The following is a 12,481-nucleotide window of genomic DNA, read 5'->3' as shown; positions in this document are numbered from 1 at the left end:
CGCTAACATAACTTTTCCTTCCACTCTTTTTCGTTGCTCTTACTCCTCCATGAACCCTGTCCTTCTTCTTCTCCCACTCTCACATTTTCTGGGTTACTCTCTGTGTAATCAATAGTTTCAAGAGTGGACTGGATATAGCTTATACTACTACCCTGTGTTTATATTCAGGTAAAGTTGTCTCCTTTTCTTTCTGGGTGGTGAAAAAAGATTTGTCTTCTTTTATCGTCAACCTATATAATTTTGAAATTTTGATTTTCTTATGATTGATTGTGAAATTGTAATCGATTGTGAGAGGTGTTGATCATGCATCACACACACAATAACACATTTTCTGGTTCACTTTCTATTTAATCAGTAGTTTCAAGATTGGACTGCATATCTTATATTACTTCCCCAAGTCAATCCTCATGTAAAGTTAGCTGCTTTTTCTTTTTTCTCAGGGCAGTTATATTTTTTTTTCTCCTATATTATTGTTACCCTTTATAATTTTGATATATATTTTTCTTATGGATCGATTATTGGGTCTGATCATGCTGCATAGTTAGGTCTGGAATTTCAAATTTGATTTATGCTTTATTGTTAAGATGGCTGAAAGTTTCGTTTTTGGGTGTTTTGGTGAAGGGGAATGAGAAGAAGTTGCTAAGCTTGGAAAACTGGTCATTCTTGCTTTGAACTTGAATGTGTGATGGAGTTTCCTTCTTTTTATGGTTTGAATGTTTGGAGGGCATGTGCAAATATGCGAGTTTGGACCCTTTTCTCACTCCTGCTGCTACTGGAGACTGGTGTTGTGTATTCTAGTTCTGACTACTTGGTTGGTCTTGGAAGTTATGACATTACAGGCCCTGCTGCTGATGTTAACATGATGGGGTATGCTAACACCGGACAGACAGCATCCGGAATTCACTTCAGGCTACGGGCTCGTGCTTTCATTGTTGCAGAGCCAAAGGGGAAGAGGGTAGTGTTTGTGAACCTTGATGCTTGCATGGCTTCACAGATTGTGAAGATCAAAGTAATTGAGAGGTTAAAAGCAAGGTACTGGCAGTGTATAGTTCAGTTATCAAGAGTTATTGTGTCAGAAATTGTGTTATCTTGAGAAAATTTACTTTATTTCTGCTTGTAGTAAAATGGATCTGAATGTCTGTAAGTGAGCAATTCAATTCAGAGAGTGAAATAAGCAGTCTTAATCATTGATGAGAAAGAAAGTGGTTGATGTTACATAGACTTACATAACAAGTTATGATTGTATTAGGATATCAATCAACTGTTGATTGTTTTTCATCAAAGCGATTTTGCATGTACTTACTTTAGATGAATGAATGAAATCATTGTAAGATATTTTGATCTCAATAGTTGTGTGATTAAAGTACTATTTTCATTTTGTTTGACAGATATGGTGATCTATATACTGAAAATAATGTAGCCATTAGTGGAATTCACACTCATGCTGGTCCTGGGGGTTATCTCCAATATGTTGTGTACATTATAACTTCTTTTGGATTTGTGCATCAGTCCTTTGATGTCATTGTCGATGGCATCGAAAAATGTATTATCCAGGCCCATGAAAATCTCCGCCCCGGATCAATATTTGTCAATAAGGGTAAGGGATACAATTTGCATATTCTCTTCCTTCCTAGGCCTTTATGTACACCATGTACAAACATGCGATCCCACACACCGCTTTTATATCAATTTATTTATCACAGATGGTATGGTTCAAGTTCATACTAGATCTCCATTGTTGTACTAGTTGTTCAAGTATGAAATCACAGGATAAAATGATTAATGCTGATATATTTTCCTATCTTTAGGGGAACTTGGATGGTAATAACTTATGACTCATTGGAAGGTTATCTTATACTTGCAGGAGAACTCTTAGATGCTGGTGTAAATCGCAGTCCTAGTGCTTATCTAAATAATCCTGCTGCAGAGAGAAAAAAGTATGAGTATAATGTTGATAAAGAAATGACTCTTTTAAAATTTGTTGATGATGAATGGGGACCTGTTGGATCCTTCAACTGGTTTCCTACTCATGGAACATCAATGAGTCGGACAAACTCATTAATTAGTGGGGATAATAAAGGTGTAGCTGCACGATTCATGGAAGATTGGTTTGAGAAAAAAGGTTATGAAAAAACTGATTCTGCTAAAACTGAAGATGGTGGTTTGCCTCGAAAAATCTCAAATATAATTCCTGGCCTTCACAATAATAGTAAGATGCTTACACTGTGTCTTTTTTATGTAATGCATCTGTTGTTGAAATTTTTGAATTCTTTTCGAACACTGATCTAAGAAGCATGATCAATATCCTAATTGATAGCATGAATATTTAGAGTTTTATATGTCAGGTGGATCCATCATTTGGAATACTAACACTTTTTGAAACCCGTGATGACATTTTAGATATTTCATTATCTGTTTCATGCTTTGGTTGAAGAACAAAACAAACTTACTCTGTGTGATTGATGTTATGTAACTAGGTCATCAGTAGTAAGAGATCTGAAAATTACAAATGACTAGTAATATTTATATTCTTATCTAAAATTCATTGGTGCAGAGCATGAATTACTGGAAATTGCTACCTCCTTTCAGTCTTCTCCTGGTAGATCAGCAAGCAAAACATCGAGTGTTTCAAAACGTGTGAGAGGTGCTCATAGGAAGGATGACAAACCTAGATTTGTATCTGCGTTCTGCCAATCAAATTGTGGAGATGTTAGTCCAAATGTGCTTGGAGCATTTTGCATAGATACTGGATTACCTTGTGACTTCAATCATAGTACATGTGGAGGCAAGAATGAATTATGTTATAGCCGAGGACCCGGGTAATTATTATTCATTACATACTCTGTGTCACAAGTGCATGGAAATGCCATCTAAGCCTTTGGAAGTACTAAATTGCATTATTTATGTGATAGCTACCCAGATGAATTTGAAAGTACACGCATTATTGGAGAAAGACAATTTAGAAAAGCAGTAGATCTTTTCAATACTGTGGATGAAGAGATTGAAGGAGAGGTTGATTTTCGACATACCTATATAGATTTCTCCCAACTTGAGGTAACCATTTCTGATGAAGGAGATTCTGAGGTTGTAAAGACATGCCCCGCCGCAATGGGGTTTGCATTTGCAGCTGGAACAACAGATGGACCTGGAGCTTTTGATTTTACACAAGGTGATGATAAGGTAATCTTTCTTTCATACTGCATTGTCTTAGACAGTAATCTTAAATACTTGTTGTGGTTTATGCTTATTATTTGTTCTGATGTGTGTGTTAGGGAAATCCTTTCTGGAAGCTGGTGCGCGACTTGCTCAAGACACCAACCAAGGAACAGATAGAGTGTCATCGCCCCAAACCGATTTTGCTAGATACTGGTGAAATGAAGAAACCATATGATTGGGCTGTAAGTTACTCATAAATCCTTTCCCTTGGTTCAGTTTAGTTATCTCCTTTGTGTTGGTTGAATAAGGACTCTTTTGACTTTATGAAACTTTCATGTTGGTGTTAATTTTGCAGCCTTCAATACTTCCGATTCAGATCATTCGAATTGGGCAATTGGTCCTTCTTTGTGTACCAGGAGGTACCAACTTGTCTCCTGCTCTCTTATTTTATTGTAATATGCTATTGTTGGAATCTCCACCCTTCATCTTCTCAAGTTTTGTTTCACATATGACAGAAACTATTACATATATCAGTACATCTAATTCATGTTTATTGTTTTTCCCGTGGAAATTGATGGTTATTTATTTATTCATATAAGTGCTTGTGAAACAACTTATATTGGTCCTTATATTTCTTCTTGGTGCTTCATTCTTGTTTGCCATTGTTTTCATTTGACAGAATTCACAACAATGGCTGGGAGGCGTCTTCGTGATGCAGTGAAGACAGTGCTAACTAGTGAAGAAGATTTTGATTTCGATGAAATTTACATTGTTATAGCAGGGTTATCTAACACCTATTCACAGTACGTCACTACATATGAAGAGTACCAGGTGCAAAGATACGAGGTCAGTTGTAAGAGCATGAAACTCACAACAAACATTTGACATCTCTTAGATTACCATGTAGCAAGGACAATTGAAGCACTGACAAAAGTTTATTTTTAGTGATCCAAATTCTTAATCACATAACATTACTCTGTATTGACAAAAGATAGATGGAATTAGACATGTTTTTTGAGCATTTTTGAAAATTTGTTCCTCTTCAGTCATATGCTAGAGCTGGCCAACTAAACATTGTGCACACTTGTGCTAACATGTACACACATATATATTCTGATATCATGTTAAAAAATAGATTTTAAGTCTGACTCAACCTTACAAAACCAACTTGTAAGGTGAAGTTTGGACTCATATACACTCTAAATTGACCTTATCTCTAATTGCCGTTGGACTTTTAACAATGTAAATTATGTTACAGGACAATAGCACTTTTTTAGTGGCTATTCTGTTTAAGTTTCTGACTTTAAATTTCTTGTTGTCAGGGTGCTTCCACACTATATGGTCCCCACACACTGAGTGCATACATTCAGGAGTTTAAGAAACTTGCAGTGGCCCTGATCAATGACGAAGCGGTAGAAGCTGGTCCTGAACCCCCTGATCTCCTTGAGAAGCAAATAGGTTTACTTCCACCAGTTGTGGTGGATGGAATTCCCCTTGGAGTAAATTTTGGGGATGTTTGTGCTGATGTGCCGCAGAACTCCACCTTCAAAAGTGGTGACATGGTGGCAGCTTCATTTTGGTCGGCTTGTCCTCGCAATGATCTCATGACTGAAGGCACCTTTGCACTGGTGGAGTTTCTCCAAGAAAAGGATGATTGGATTCCTGCATATGATGATGATGATTTCTGTCTCCGCTATAAGTGGTCAAGGCCTTACAAACTGAGTTCAAGGAGTAGAGCAACATTGGAATGGAGGATACCAGAGGGTGTGACTCCTGGTGTATACAGATTTAGACATTTTGGTGCTGCAAAGGGTTTATTTGGATCAATTCATCACTTTACAGCTTCATCCAGTGCCTTTGTAGTAGCCTAAACTAAAGGGAGCCATGTTCTTGCAGCCATTGCTATATTTATCATTTGTCTTGCTGAACTTTAACTGAATCCGTTCAATCTTAATGAAGGTTGATTCAACTATGATCACCTTTATCCTTTTTCCCACAAATTCTGCAGCTAACCTTATATTTGCATACCATATCTCTGGTATAAAAGGTATTATCTGCAATGTATAATGTAACATATAGTACATATTTTACTTTTACTTTTATTATAAGTGAAGGAGGCATATTTGAGTTGGTAAATGATAATTTCTTTTAAAGTATATTTTTCTAGTTTTCATATATTAAATATCATTTTTACAAATTCTCCTGAAAATATATTTTAATGGTATGGTATTTAATTAATTTTATCATATCTTCTAAAAATATTGTTAGTATTGAGAACATGGATGTGTCTAATTATTTTACTTAGACCTTCGAAATTAGATGGTGGTCAAGTGAACTGATGATGAGTGCATAAATGAGAATAATATATATTAGTTTTAGATAAATAAGATGCTTGTTTGTAGAATAAAATTTACTTTGATTGTAAATTTTATATTAAAATCCACTTTTGTTGTATTTTCTTTCATTATTACTAAAATAGAAGTAACTAGTAAATTTTGCATTTTGGCATATCAAGTCTGATAAGGTCTATGAGGTGTAGTTACATGGAAGCAAGATATCTGAAGTCATCGAAGCCCATAAAAAGTGATAGGGATCAAGTTATGCTTTAGCTTGAATTAGCACTTGTTAAGAACTTTTTTTATTTAGTTTGATATCACAGGAAACAATAAATAAGGAAACTCCAGGGAAGTTAGCCACTAAATATAAATTCAATCAATACATACATACACATTTAATTTAAGAGGATTACGAGTGTGAAGATTTGCTTCTATGATATAGGAGTAGATTAAACACATAATATGAAGTAATAGTAGACATAATTGTCGAAAATGAGAAGATAAAAGCAAGACAATTACACATGAATAAGATCAAGAAATAAAATCAACCACTAGATTTATTTGGAGTAATTTCTAAAGTCGCTCCCACTTCTTTTTTTTTTTTGCTGCTGCTTGTATGCTTCAAGAGATCCAGCAAGCTCTTCAACTTAGTATTGACCGGTCCTTTGATTCTTCAATTGTCCATACCACATTCTCAAAGTCATTTGTCAACGACCTCAAGACTCATGCTCTCCAACTTCACTTTTAGTGTTTGAAACCATACTTGTTTCACTCGGTCGTCCTCTTTATATGCCTTCTTCAAAATGTCTCATATTTCTTTTGAAGATTTTGTACTTTCAATCTTCTCAAAGTCAAATTCGTCCACAGCTTGGTACAAGATGTACAGAGCTCCCATGTCCTTTGTATGCACTCCTCTCAACACATTCATCTGAACATCCAACCAATTCGTGTTCTACATGTATTTTCCACAATCTCCCAATTTTCTTGGAAACCAAGATGATCCTTCATTTTGAGACTCCAATTATCAACTTGAACATGAGCACACAATTTGTAAGACTAGTCATCTCTCACTCTTGTTTTTTCTCAAACACTCAAGCTAATTGATTCCTTTTTCCCACTTAGACACCCAAGCTAACTAGCTCTTGTTGGTACCACTTTGTTAGCAAATCAAGCTTTTGTGAACAATCTTATTCACATTTTCTATGTTGTTATTAATCAACAATATAATTTACATACTCAAATAGTTCTGATTGTTGTAATCAAAACAGATAAAAACGACTAACACATTAATTATTCGTAACACTACAACGGCTAATATATTAATTACTTACAACAGCTAATATATTTAAATTTATTCCATTTAAGTTTACCTAACTGTTCCTAGTTCAGTTCTTTCTCGTAGCCTACATAGCAAGCTTATGCCAACAATTGTAAGTCCATTCACATCATGAAGAGCACTCTTATTAGAAGCTTTTCTCTAGACTACAGGGATTCTTTTGTAAATTTTACCTTGTTTTACCCAATATTCCCTGCTTAAAAAACATTTGTAGTGGATCAATCTATCCCACTTGGTCCATGGATGGTCCTGACTCAGATGACTATGTGTTATCAGAATTAATCTAACTTCTACTGAAATTCAAGGCAAAAGTTACTTTGTTACTAATAATCCGTTGAATCAGGGATTGATCTAATCCCTTAATTATTGGGAACTTAAATCTCCCTCCAACAGACATACATTACATCAACAGAAGATTTCCTCCACAAAAATAAGACTACGTAAATATGAGGATAAAAATTAGCTTTTATTGGCAGATTATTTTCTCAACAGTTAGAGTATTTTTTTATCTGAAATTATTTTTCAAACAAGTCAACTTTTTTTATTCAATGTTAACAAAGGTTGGTTTTTTAATGACACTGTTACAGTTATTGATTAGTGAATATAAATTTGGACTATCGTTGAACACTTTTAAGAGTTTTCTTGACTAATATTGGCGAGACTATCTTTGAATAGATATCAATCAGATTTTTTTCATTAAAATTTTGTAGTAATTATTTTTTCTCCATGATTGAAATATTATTTCTAAACAAGAAAATTAAAATTTAATAAAGTTGAATTGTCTTCCTTATCTAAAGGAATATTTGATAAATAAAAAATTTAAAGCGTATTTGCTGAAAATTGTAAAATTTACTTTCCATTCCCATAGGCCTCAACAAATAGTAGTCCAGAAGCATCTTGATTTAAGACATGAAGTCAAAAGAAGAGAAACCCCTCTGATCAAATACTCAAACACCTGCATACATAAAAAAAGTTTAATGATGCTACATATATATGGAAATTAATTTGATGTATATGGTAGACCTTTAGGAACAGTAGAAATCTCAGTTCTTGATCAGACAAAGCAAGCACTATTCCTTAGACTCGATTAACTCCTATAAAAATATTCCTAACTGCTTATTGAAAATTAAAGGCACAAAGGCTATGTTGAAAAAACGGCGACAGAATTTAAGAAAACAATTATGATTGTCATACATTTCCACAAAACCACTACCTGCTTTTCATACGTTCCTATGTAGCAACAGCATCCCAACCCATGTCATGCATTAGGTTGTGCATCTTCTGCTGAAATGTTTGATGTATACTTCAATGGAAAAATTTGTGGTGATCCAGAAAAAGAAGATTGAGAGTGGTTAGCGATTAGTTAAAAAGAAGGGATAATATGAAGCACAAGAATCCTCTCAGGCAGAGGATTTCTCTCAGTTGACTTCAACAGAGATAATCTGCAGCCCACAAACATAGGAGTAGAGAATTAAAACACGGATTAATTAGTCAACCGAAGGAGTTTTCCGTTCTGTAAGGTGCGAGTGCAGTTAGGTACAGAAGAAAAGAGAAACAAAATGTAAGAAAGGGTGTGTTCAGCTAACACAACAGAGTCAAGTAAAATGGAATTGTATAATACTGAAATTCTCTTTCAAAAATTCCTTATTCAGCAAACACAAGAGTTATGTAAATGGAGTTAAAAAATTCACTACTCATGTAATCCATTTTAAGTTGACAGAGAAGCAAACAAGCATTAAAGTACAAAGGAAAAAACATGGAGAAAACAGAAACAAAGAAGAAAAATGCAGTAGTGTTATATTGGGAGAAATGGCAAGAAACCTCCTTGTCCTCACTGAAAGAATAGATCCATGTGATTCCTTGCAATCCCCGAGGATGAAGAGAAGCTGCAAAGAAAAGGAAAATCAACAAGGATGGCAAGTTCAATTTGAGGAATTTCAAGAGCATGGGGGAGAGAAACTCTGTTACCAACTGTTAAGCTGCAGAGAATGCATGACTGAGTAGCAGAGGCGCAACAATATCATTCCTTCTTTGTCATGCATACAATTCCATGAAACCAGGCAAGACCTACTGATGATGATAGGTTGATGTAGAATACTTGATGCACAATAAAGGGACAAATCGTATTTGACAATCCAACATGTGTAAAACTAGTAGTTGGTGCGCCTCAATACCTGAAATTATACAAATATATTGAGTATGAGCCAAAGGCTTGAAAAACTATACACTCTACATTTTTCCTGAGAAGTATACAAAGTGCATCACGTTCATTCCAAAAAAAAATTTGATAGAAAATATGAATGACAAAAACAAGTAGTGACTCTGAATTCAAGTCTCTGCTGGAATAGAAGTTGTCTTGGTAGCAAATCAAGATATTTGAAAAAGAATAACCCAACTAAATTGTGACAATTGAAATGAAGCTATTATTGTGAGATGATGATAAATCTATGCCTTCACTACACTCCTGTCTGGTATGAAGGGACTAAGAGCATAAAAGTTAAGTTTCATGCAATCTAATAAAGAGAAAAAGATGGTGCGGTCTCGTTTACAATTCAAACTTGTTAGAACTTATAATGACATTCACATCTAAACAAAAACTACATTTGAATTTCTTCTGACTAAAAATGGATTTATACAGATAAACCTCAAATAGTGTTGCATTCATATATTGTGGGAAATTTTAGGATATTACAGCAAAACAAGTGGTTTAGGACTGGGTTTTGGGGTTTGTCTAAATGTTTTCATGTTTGTAGAATCATATGCTTTGTTCAGTTCAGCTCTTTTTAGGACTACTCTAACATAGCAGGTTTTTTCTTCAGTAGGAATTGATCACATGTAAAGAAGTTTACCACAATCCATGCACTATGGCCAACAAATTGAACTAAATCCCAGACTACCAGGTTTATTTATAATTTTTCTTGTTTTAGTTATCCTACCATTAGTAGTACCCTTCTGTAGTCCTCAACAACAAAATCAGGATTGACAAACTAAAAGAGTCCTGTTAGGGAGAAGTGTATCTTTTCACTTCAGGGGTTCCACAGTAAATATTGACCTATACAATGTTTTCCCATTAGTATCCACTGAAAGCATTTCTTAGACTAGAACTAGGCAGCACTGAATTGAATTTTATACAACATTAGCTTGAAAATTTAGAACATTAATTGATCAAAAAACAAACCAATGATAGTAAATGTGATAAACAGAAAAGTAATGGCGCAACTCAATGCCCTACTGAACTATAAAATATATCAGTACCAACACCGCCTTTACAAACTTTCATAGGAAAAACCCAAATGCATTGGGACAAAATTGCAATGAAGTAATTTCAGAGTGAGGATAACAATAAATAAGACAGTAGTATCTATTAAATCCCTTAAAAGTATAATCTTCATATTCATGGAACCCAAGAAGAATAAGTTAGTTAGTCCATTGCAGATCTGGAAACCAGTTCGCATACATTATAATCGAGGCTATAGTCACAAATACATTTGCATCACTTAGGACTAAACTTAGATGTTCATGTATAAATCTCAAACAGCGATATACAGTAACGCATTTAGGACACACGCTTTATTTTAAAACAAAAAGACAGGGGTGACCCTGAAGTTTAGGACTGAGGTTTGCGCTTGGTTCATTGCAGAAACTGCTATAACTTGGTCTTTCATAAGTTGTTTTCAGTTCAGTTTAGTTCTTTTCGTATTATATACAGCAAGCTCCCACAACTAGTTTTAAGTCCATCAACATCATCCATAGCACTCTTATGGTTCTTATGGGGAAGCCTTTTTTTCTGCTATTGGGATTCATGTGTAAGTATTGCCCTATTCAGTACGTTTTACTCAATATATCCTGCTTGAAGCATGTTTGCAGTGGAGCTTGGATTTTCTGAATTGAATCTTTTGCAACATTAGCAAGAAAAGTTAAATAGATCAAGCAACGAGTTACACAGAACTTGTACAATACAATTGTAAATTACCTATCCCAGTTGGTCAGCGAACAGTATTGTGTTAATTACTCCAACTTGTACAGAAAATCAAAATAGAAGTAAGATAGCTTGGTTTATTTTCCAGATAATAACCCCATGGTTTGGGGATTGATCTAACCAGTAATTATTAGATATTTAAATTGGACTCCAACAGACAGAAGAGGAAAGCATTACAGCTACAGAGAGAGAAAATAAAGCCTGCATAATATGAGCATAAGCATAAAACCAAAAACACAACACAAACCCTACATATTGTTGTTGAACCCATAGATTGGGGATTAACCTAACCCCAAATCCCAATCCAACTTGTATAGGGAATAAGATTAAAAGTAAAATAGGGTGGTCTATTTTTCATGGAATAACTCGATGATTTGGGGATTAATCTAGAGAAAAGTAAGACTACATGATATGAGCGTAAGCAAGCATAAAGCCTAAAACAGAATTAAAAAAGTACATATTGATGAAGCAGGCTATATCTGAGATGCTACACCTGGGAGTCCTGCCGGTTCTGTATTTGGCATGTGAACATCATTTGGAGGTGTTCCAGGGAGCAGCTGAGTGATGCAGTTGAAGGAGCGAAGGAGCGAAGGAGCAGGTGAGTGATGGAGTTGAAGTAGGGAAGGAGGAGCTGAGTGAGGTAGTGAAAGAACAAGAATTTGACAAGTACTAAAAGAAGGAAGTTAATGAGACAGAACCAAAAAAGGTGAGCAATGAGAATCCACATCAGTGTTTCAGATGCAACTATCCCTGACAAATAAAATGTTATGATGGTGTTTGGCTTGTTCATGTCAGCTGCGGATGCAATAACATGGGAAAACACAGCAGTGACGAGAAGGGACAGGGTTGAATCCTGGAAAGGATTGGTCTTGGAGACTCCGTACTTGATTCCAATGCAGGTTAACTGAAATGTTATAAGAACACGGTAAGCAGCTTTGATGCTTTTGATGATGAGGAAATCCATGAGAGATTAGAGACAACTTCTCTCTGAATAACAAACTTCAAGGTAGGTAGGTTCTATTCTTGGACAGAGAATAACAAAAGTCCCTTATAAATACCTAGCGTTTGAAAGATCGAAAGTACAAGGAACTGTAGTATATATAATCTTTCTTTTGACATTTTTGACATCACGGTGGCTTCATAAGTGCGGTCGGGGGGCAGTGTAGGAGTGTGCGCATAAAGTGCTAGCCAAATTATTCTAATATAATACTAGTATGTCAACCGTCCATATGCACGGCTCTTTTTTCTTTTATTTTTTATAGAATAATAATTGTATTATTATTACATTTATCTTATAGTGCACAGATACGATGTGTATCGAATACGATATCAATATTTTTTTTTTTTAAATAATATGATACGGTACGTGATAGATACGTGATATATAAATATTAAAAAAGTGTACAATAATTCTTATAAACAAATAAATATATGTTTGTTATTGTGTAAATCCAAATTTCCTAATTAGAGATCAATTATTTTGGTAGTCAAAACCTGATACCTAATGTTAGTGACCAATTCAAAAACTAATTCATAATTGAAACTATTTTAATTATCAATTTAGAGATCAATTATAATTGTTTTGAATTATTTTAGTTCTCAATTTGGTCACTATATAGTGAATAATTATATTTTCACTAAAATTGATCATTATTCAAATATTTTATTATATTG

General features: G+C 34.6%; 2 protein-coding genes across 2 annotated transcripts; one reads left to right on the top strand and one right to left on the bottom strand.

Moving 5' to 3' along the window:
* Window positions 1-11: 11 nt before the first annotated feature.
* LOC114186833 (neutral ceramidase 1-like) lies at window positions 12-5,292 on the top strand. Its single transcript, XM_085674777.1, has 10 exons — window positions 12-168; window positions 622-1,032; window positions 1,389-1,597; window positions 1,865-2,209; window positions 2,555-2,819; window positions 2,913-3,180; window positions 3,273-3,398; window positions 3,512-3,575; window positions 3,836-4,002; window positions 4,479-5,292. The coding sequence occupies exons 2-10, from the start codon at window positions 686-688 to the stop codon at window positions 5,025-5,027; spliced, it is 2,340 nt and encodes a 779-aa protein (XP_085530903.1). The 5' UTR covers window positions 12-168; window positions 622-685; the 3' UTR covers window positions 5,028-5,292.
* A 992-nt stretch (window positions 5,293-6,284) lies between these two features.
* On the bottom strand, window positions 6,285-11,967 carry LOC114186595 (uncharacterized). The gene is made up of 5 exons (XM_085674778.1): window positions 11,437-11,967; window positions 11,301-11,395; window positions 8,797-9,002; window positions 8,042-8,714; window positions 6,285-7,783 (listed from the first exon to the last, which is right to left on the bottom strand). The coding sequence occupies exons 1-3, from the start codon at window positions 11,769-11,771 to the stop codon at window positions 8,896-8,898; spliced, it is 537 nt and encodes a 178-aa protein (XP_085530904.1). The 5' UTR covers window positions 11,772-11,967; the 3' UTR covers window positions 6,285-7,783; window positions 8,042-8,714; window positions 8,797-8,895.
* Window positions 11,968-12,481: the final 514 nt, after the last annotated feature.

The sequence above is a fragment of the Vigna unguiculata genome, chromosome 6 (genome assembly GCF_037176805.1).
Source record: "Vigna unguiculata cultivar grain cowpea cultivar isolate G323 ecotype 2 chromosome 6, ASM3717680v1, whole genome shotgun sequence".
NCBI classification, from domain to species: Eukaryota; Viridiplantae; Streptophyta; class Magnoliopsida; order Fabales; family Fabaceae; genus Vigna; species Vigna unguiculata.
Note: the sequence above shows the minus strand (reverse complement) of the source record. Positions and strands in the feature narration are given on the sequence as shown.

Bases quoted from the DNA above. Each gene is read 5' to 3' on its own strand.
- LOC114186833 (XM_085674777.1), top strand. From the start codon at position 686: ATGGAGTTTCCTTCTTTTTATGGTTTGAATGTTTGGAGGGCATGTGCA. The intron at 3,181-3,272 runs GTAATCTTTCTT...TGTGTGTGTTAG, and splicing joins TTACACAAGGTGATGATAAG to GGAAATCCTTTCTGGAAGCT. The intron at 4,003-4,478 runs GTCAGTTGTAAG...TCTTGTTGTCAG, and splicing joins ACCAGGTGCAAAGATACGAG to GGTGCTTCCACACTATATGG.
- LOC114186595 (XM_085674778.1), bottom strand. From the start codon at position 11,771: ATGGATTTCCTCATCATCAAAAGCATCAAAGCTGCTTACCGTGTTCTT. The intron at 11,396-11,436 runs CCTCCTTCCCTA...ACCTGCTCCTTC, and splicing joins TTTCACTACCTCACTCAGCT to GCTCCTTCGCTCCTTCAACT. The intron at 9,003-11,300 runs GTGTAGCATCTC...GTATAATTTCAG, and splicing joins AGAACCGGCAGGACTCCCAG to GTATTGAGGCGCACCAACTA.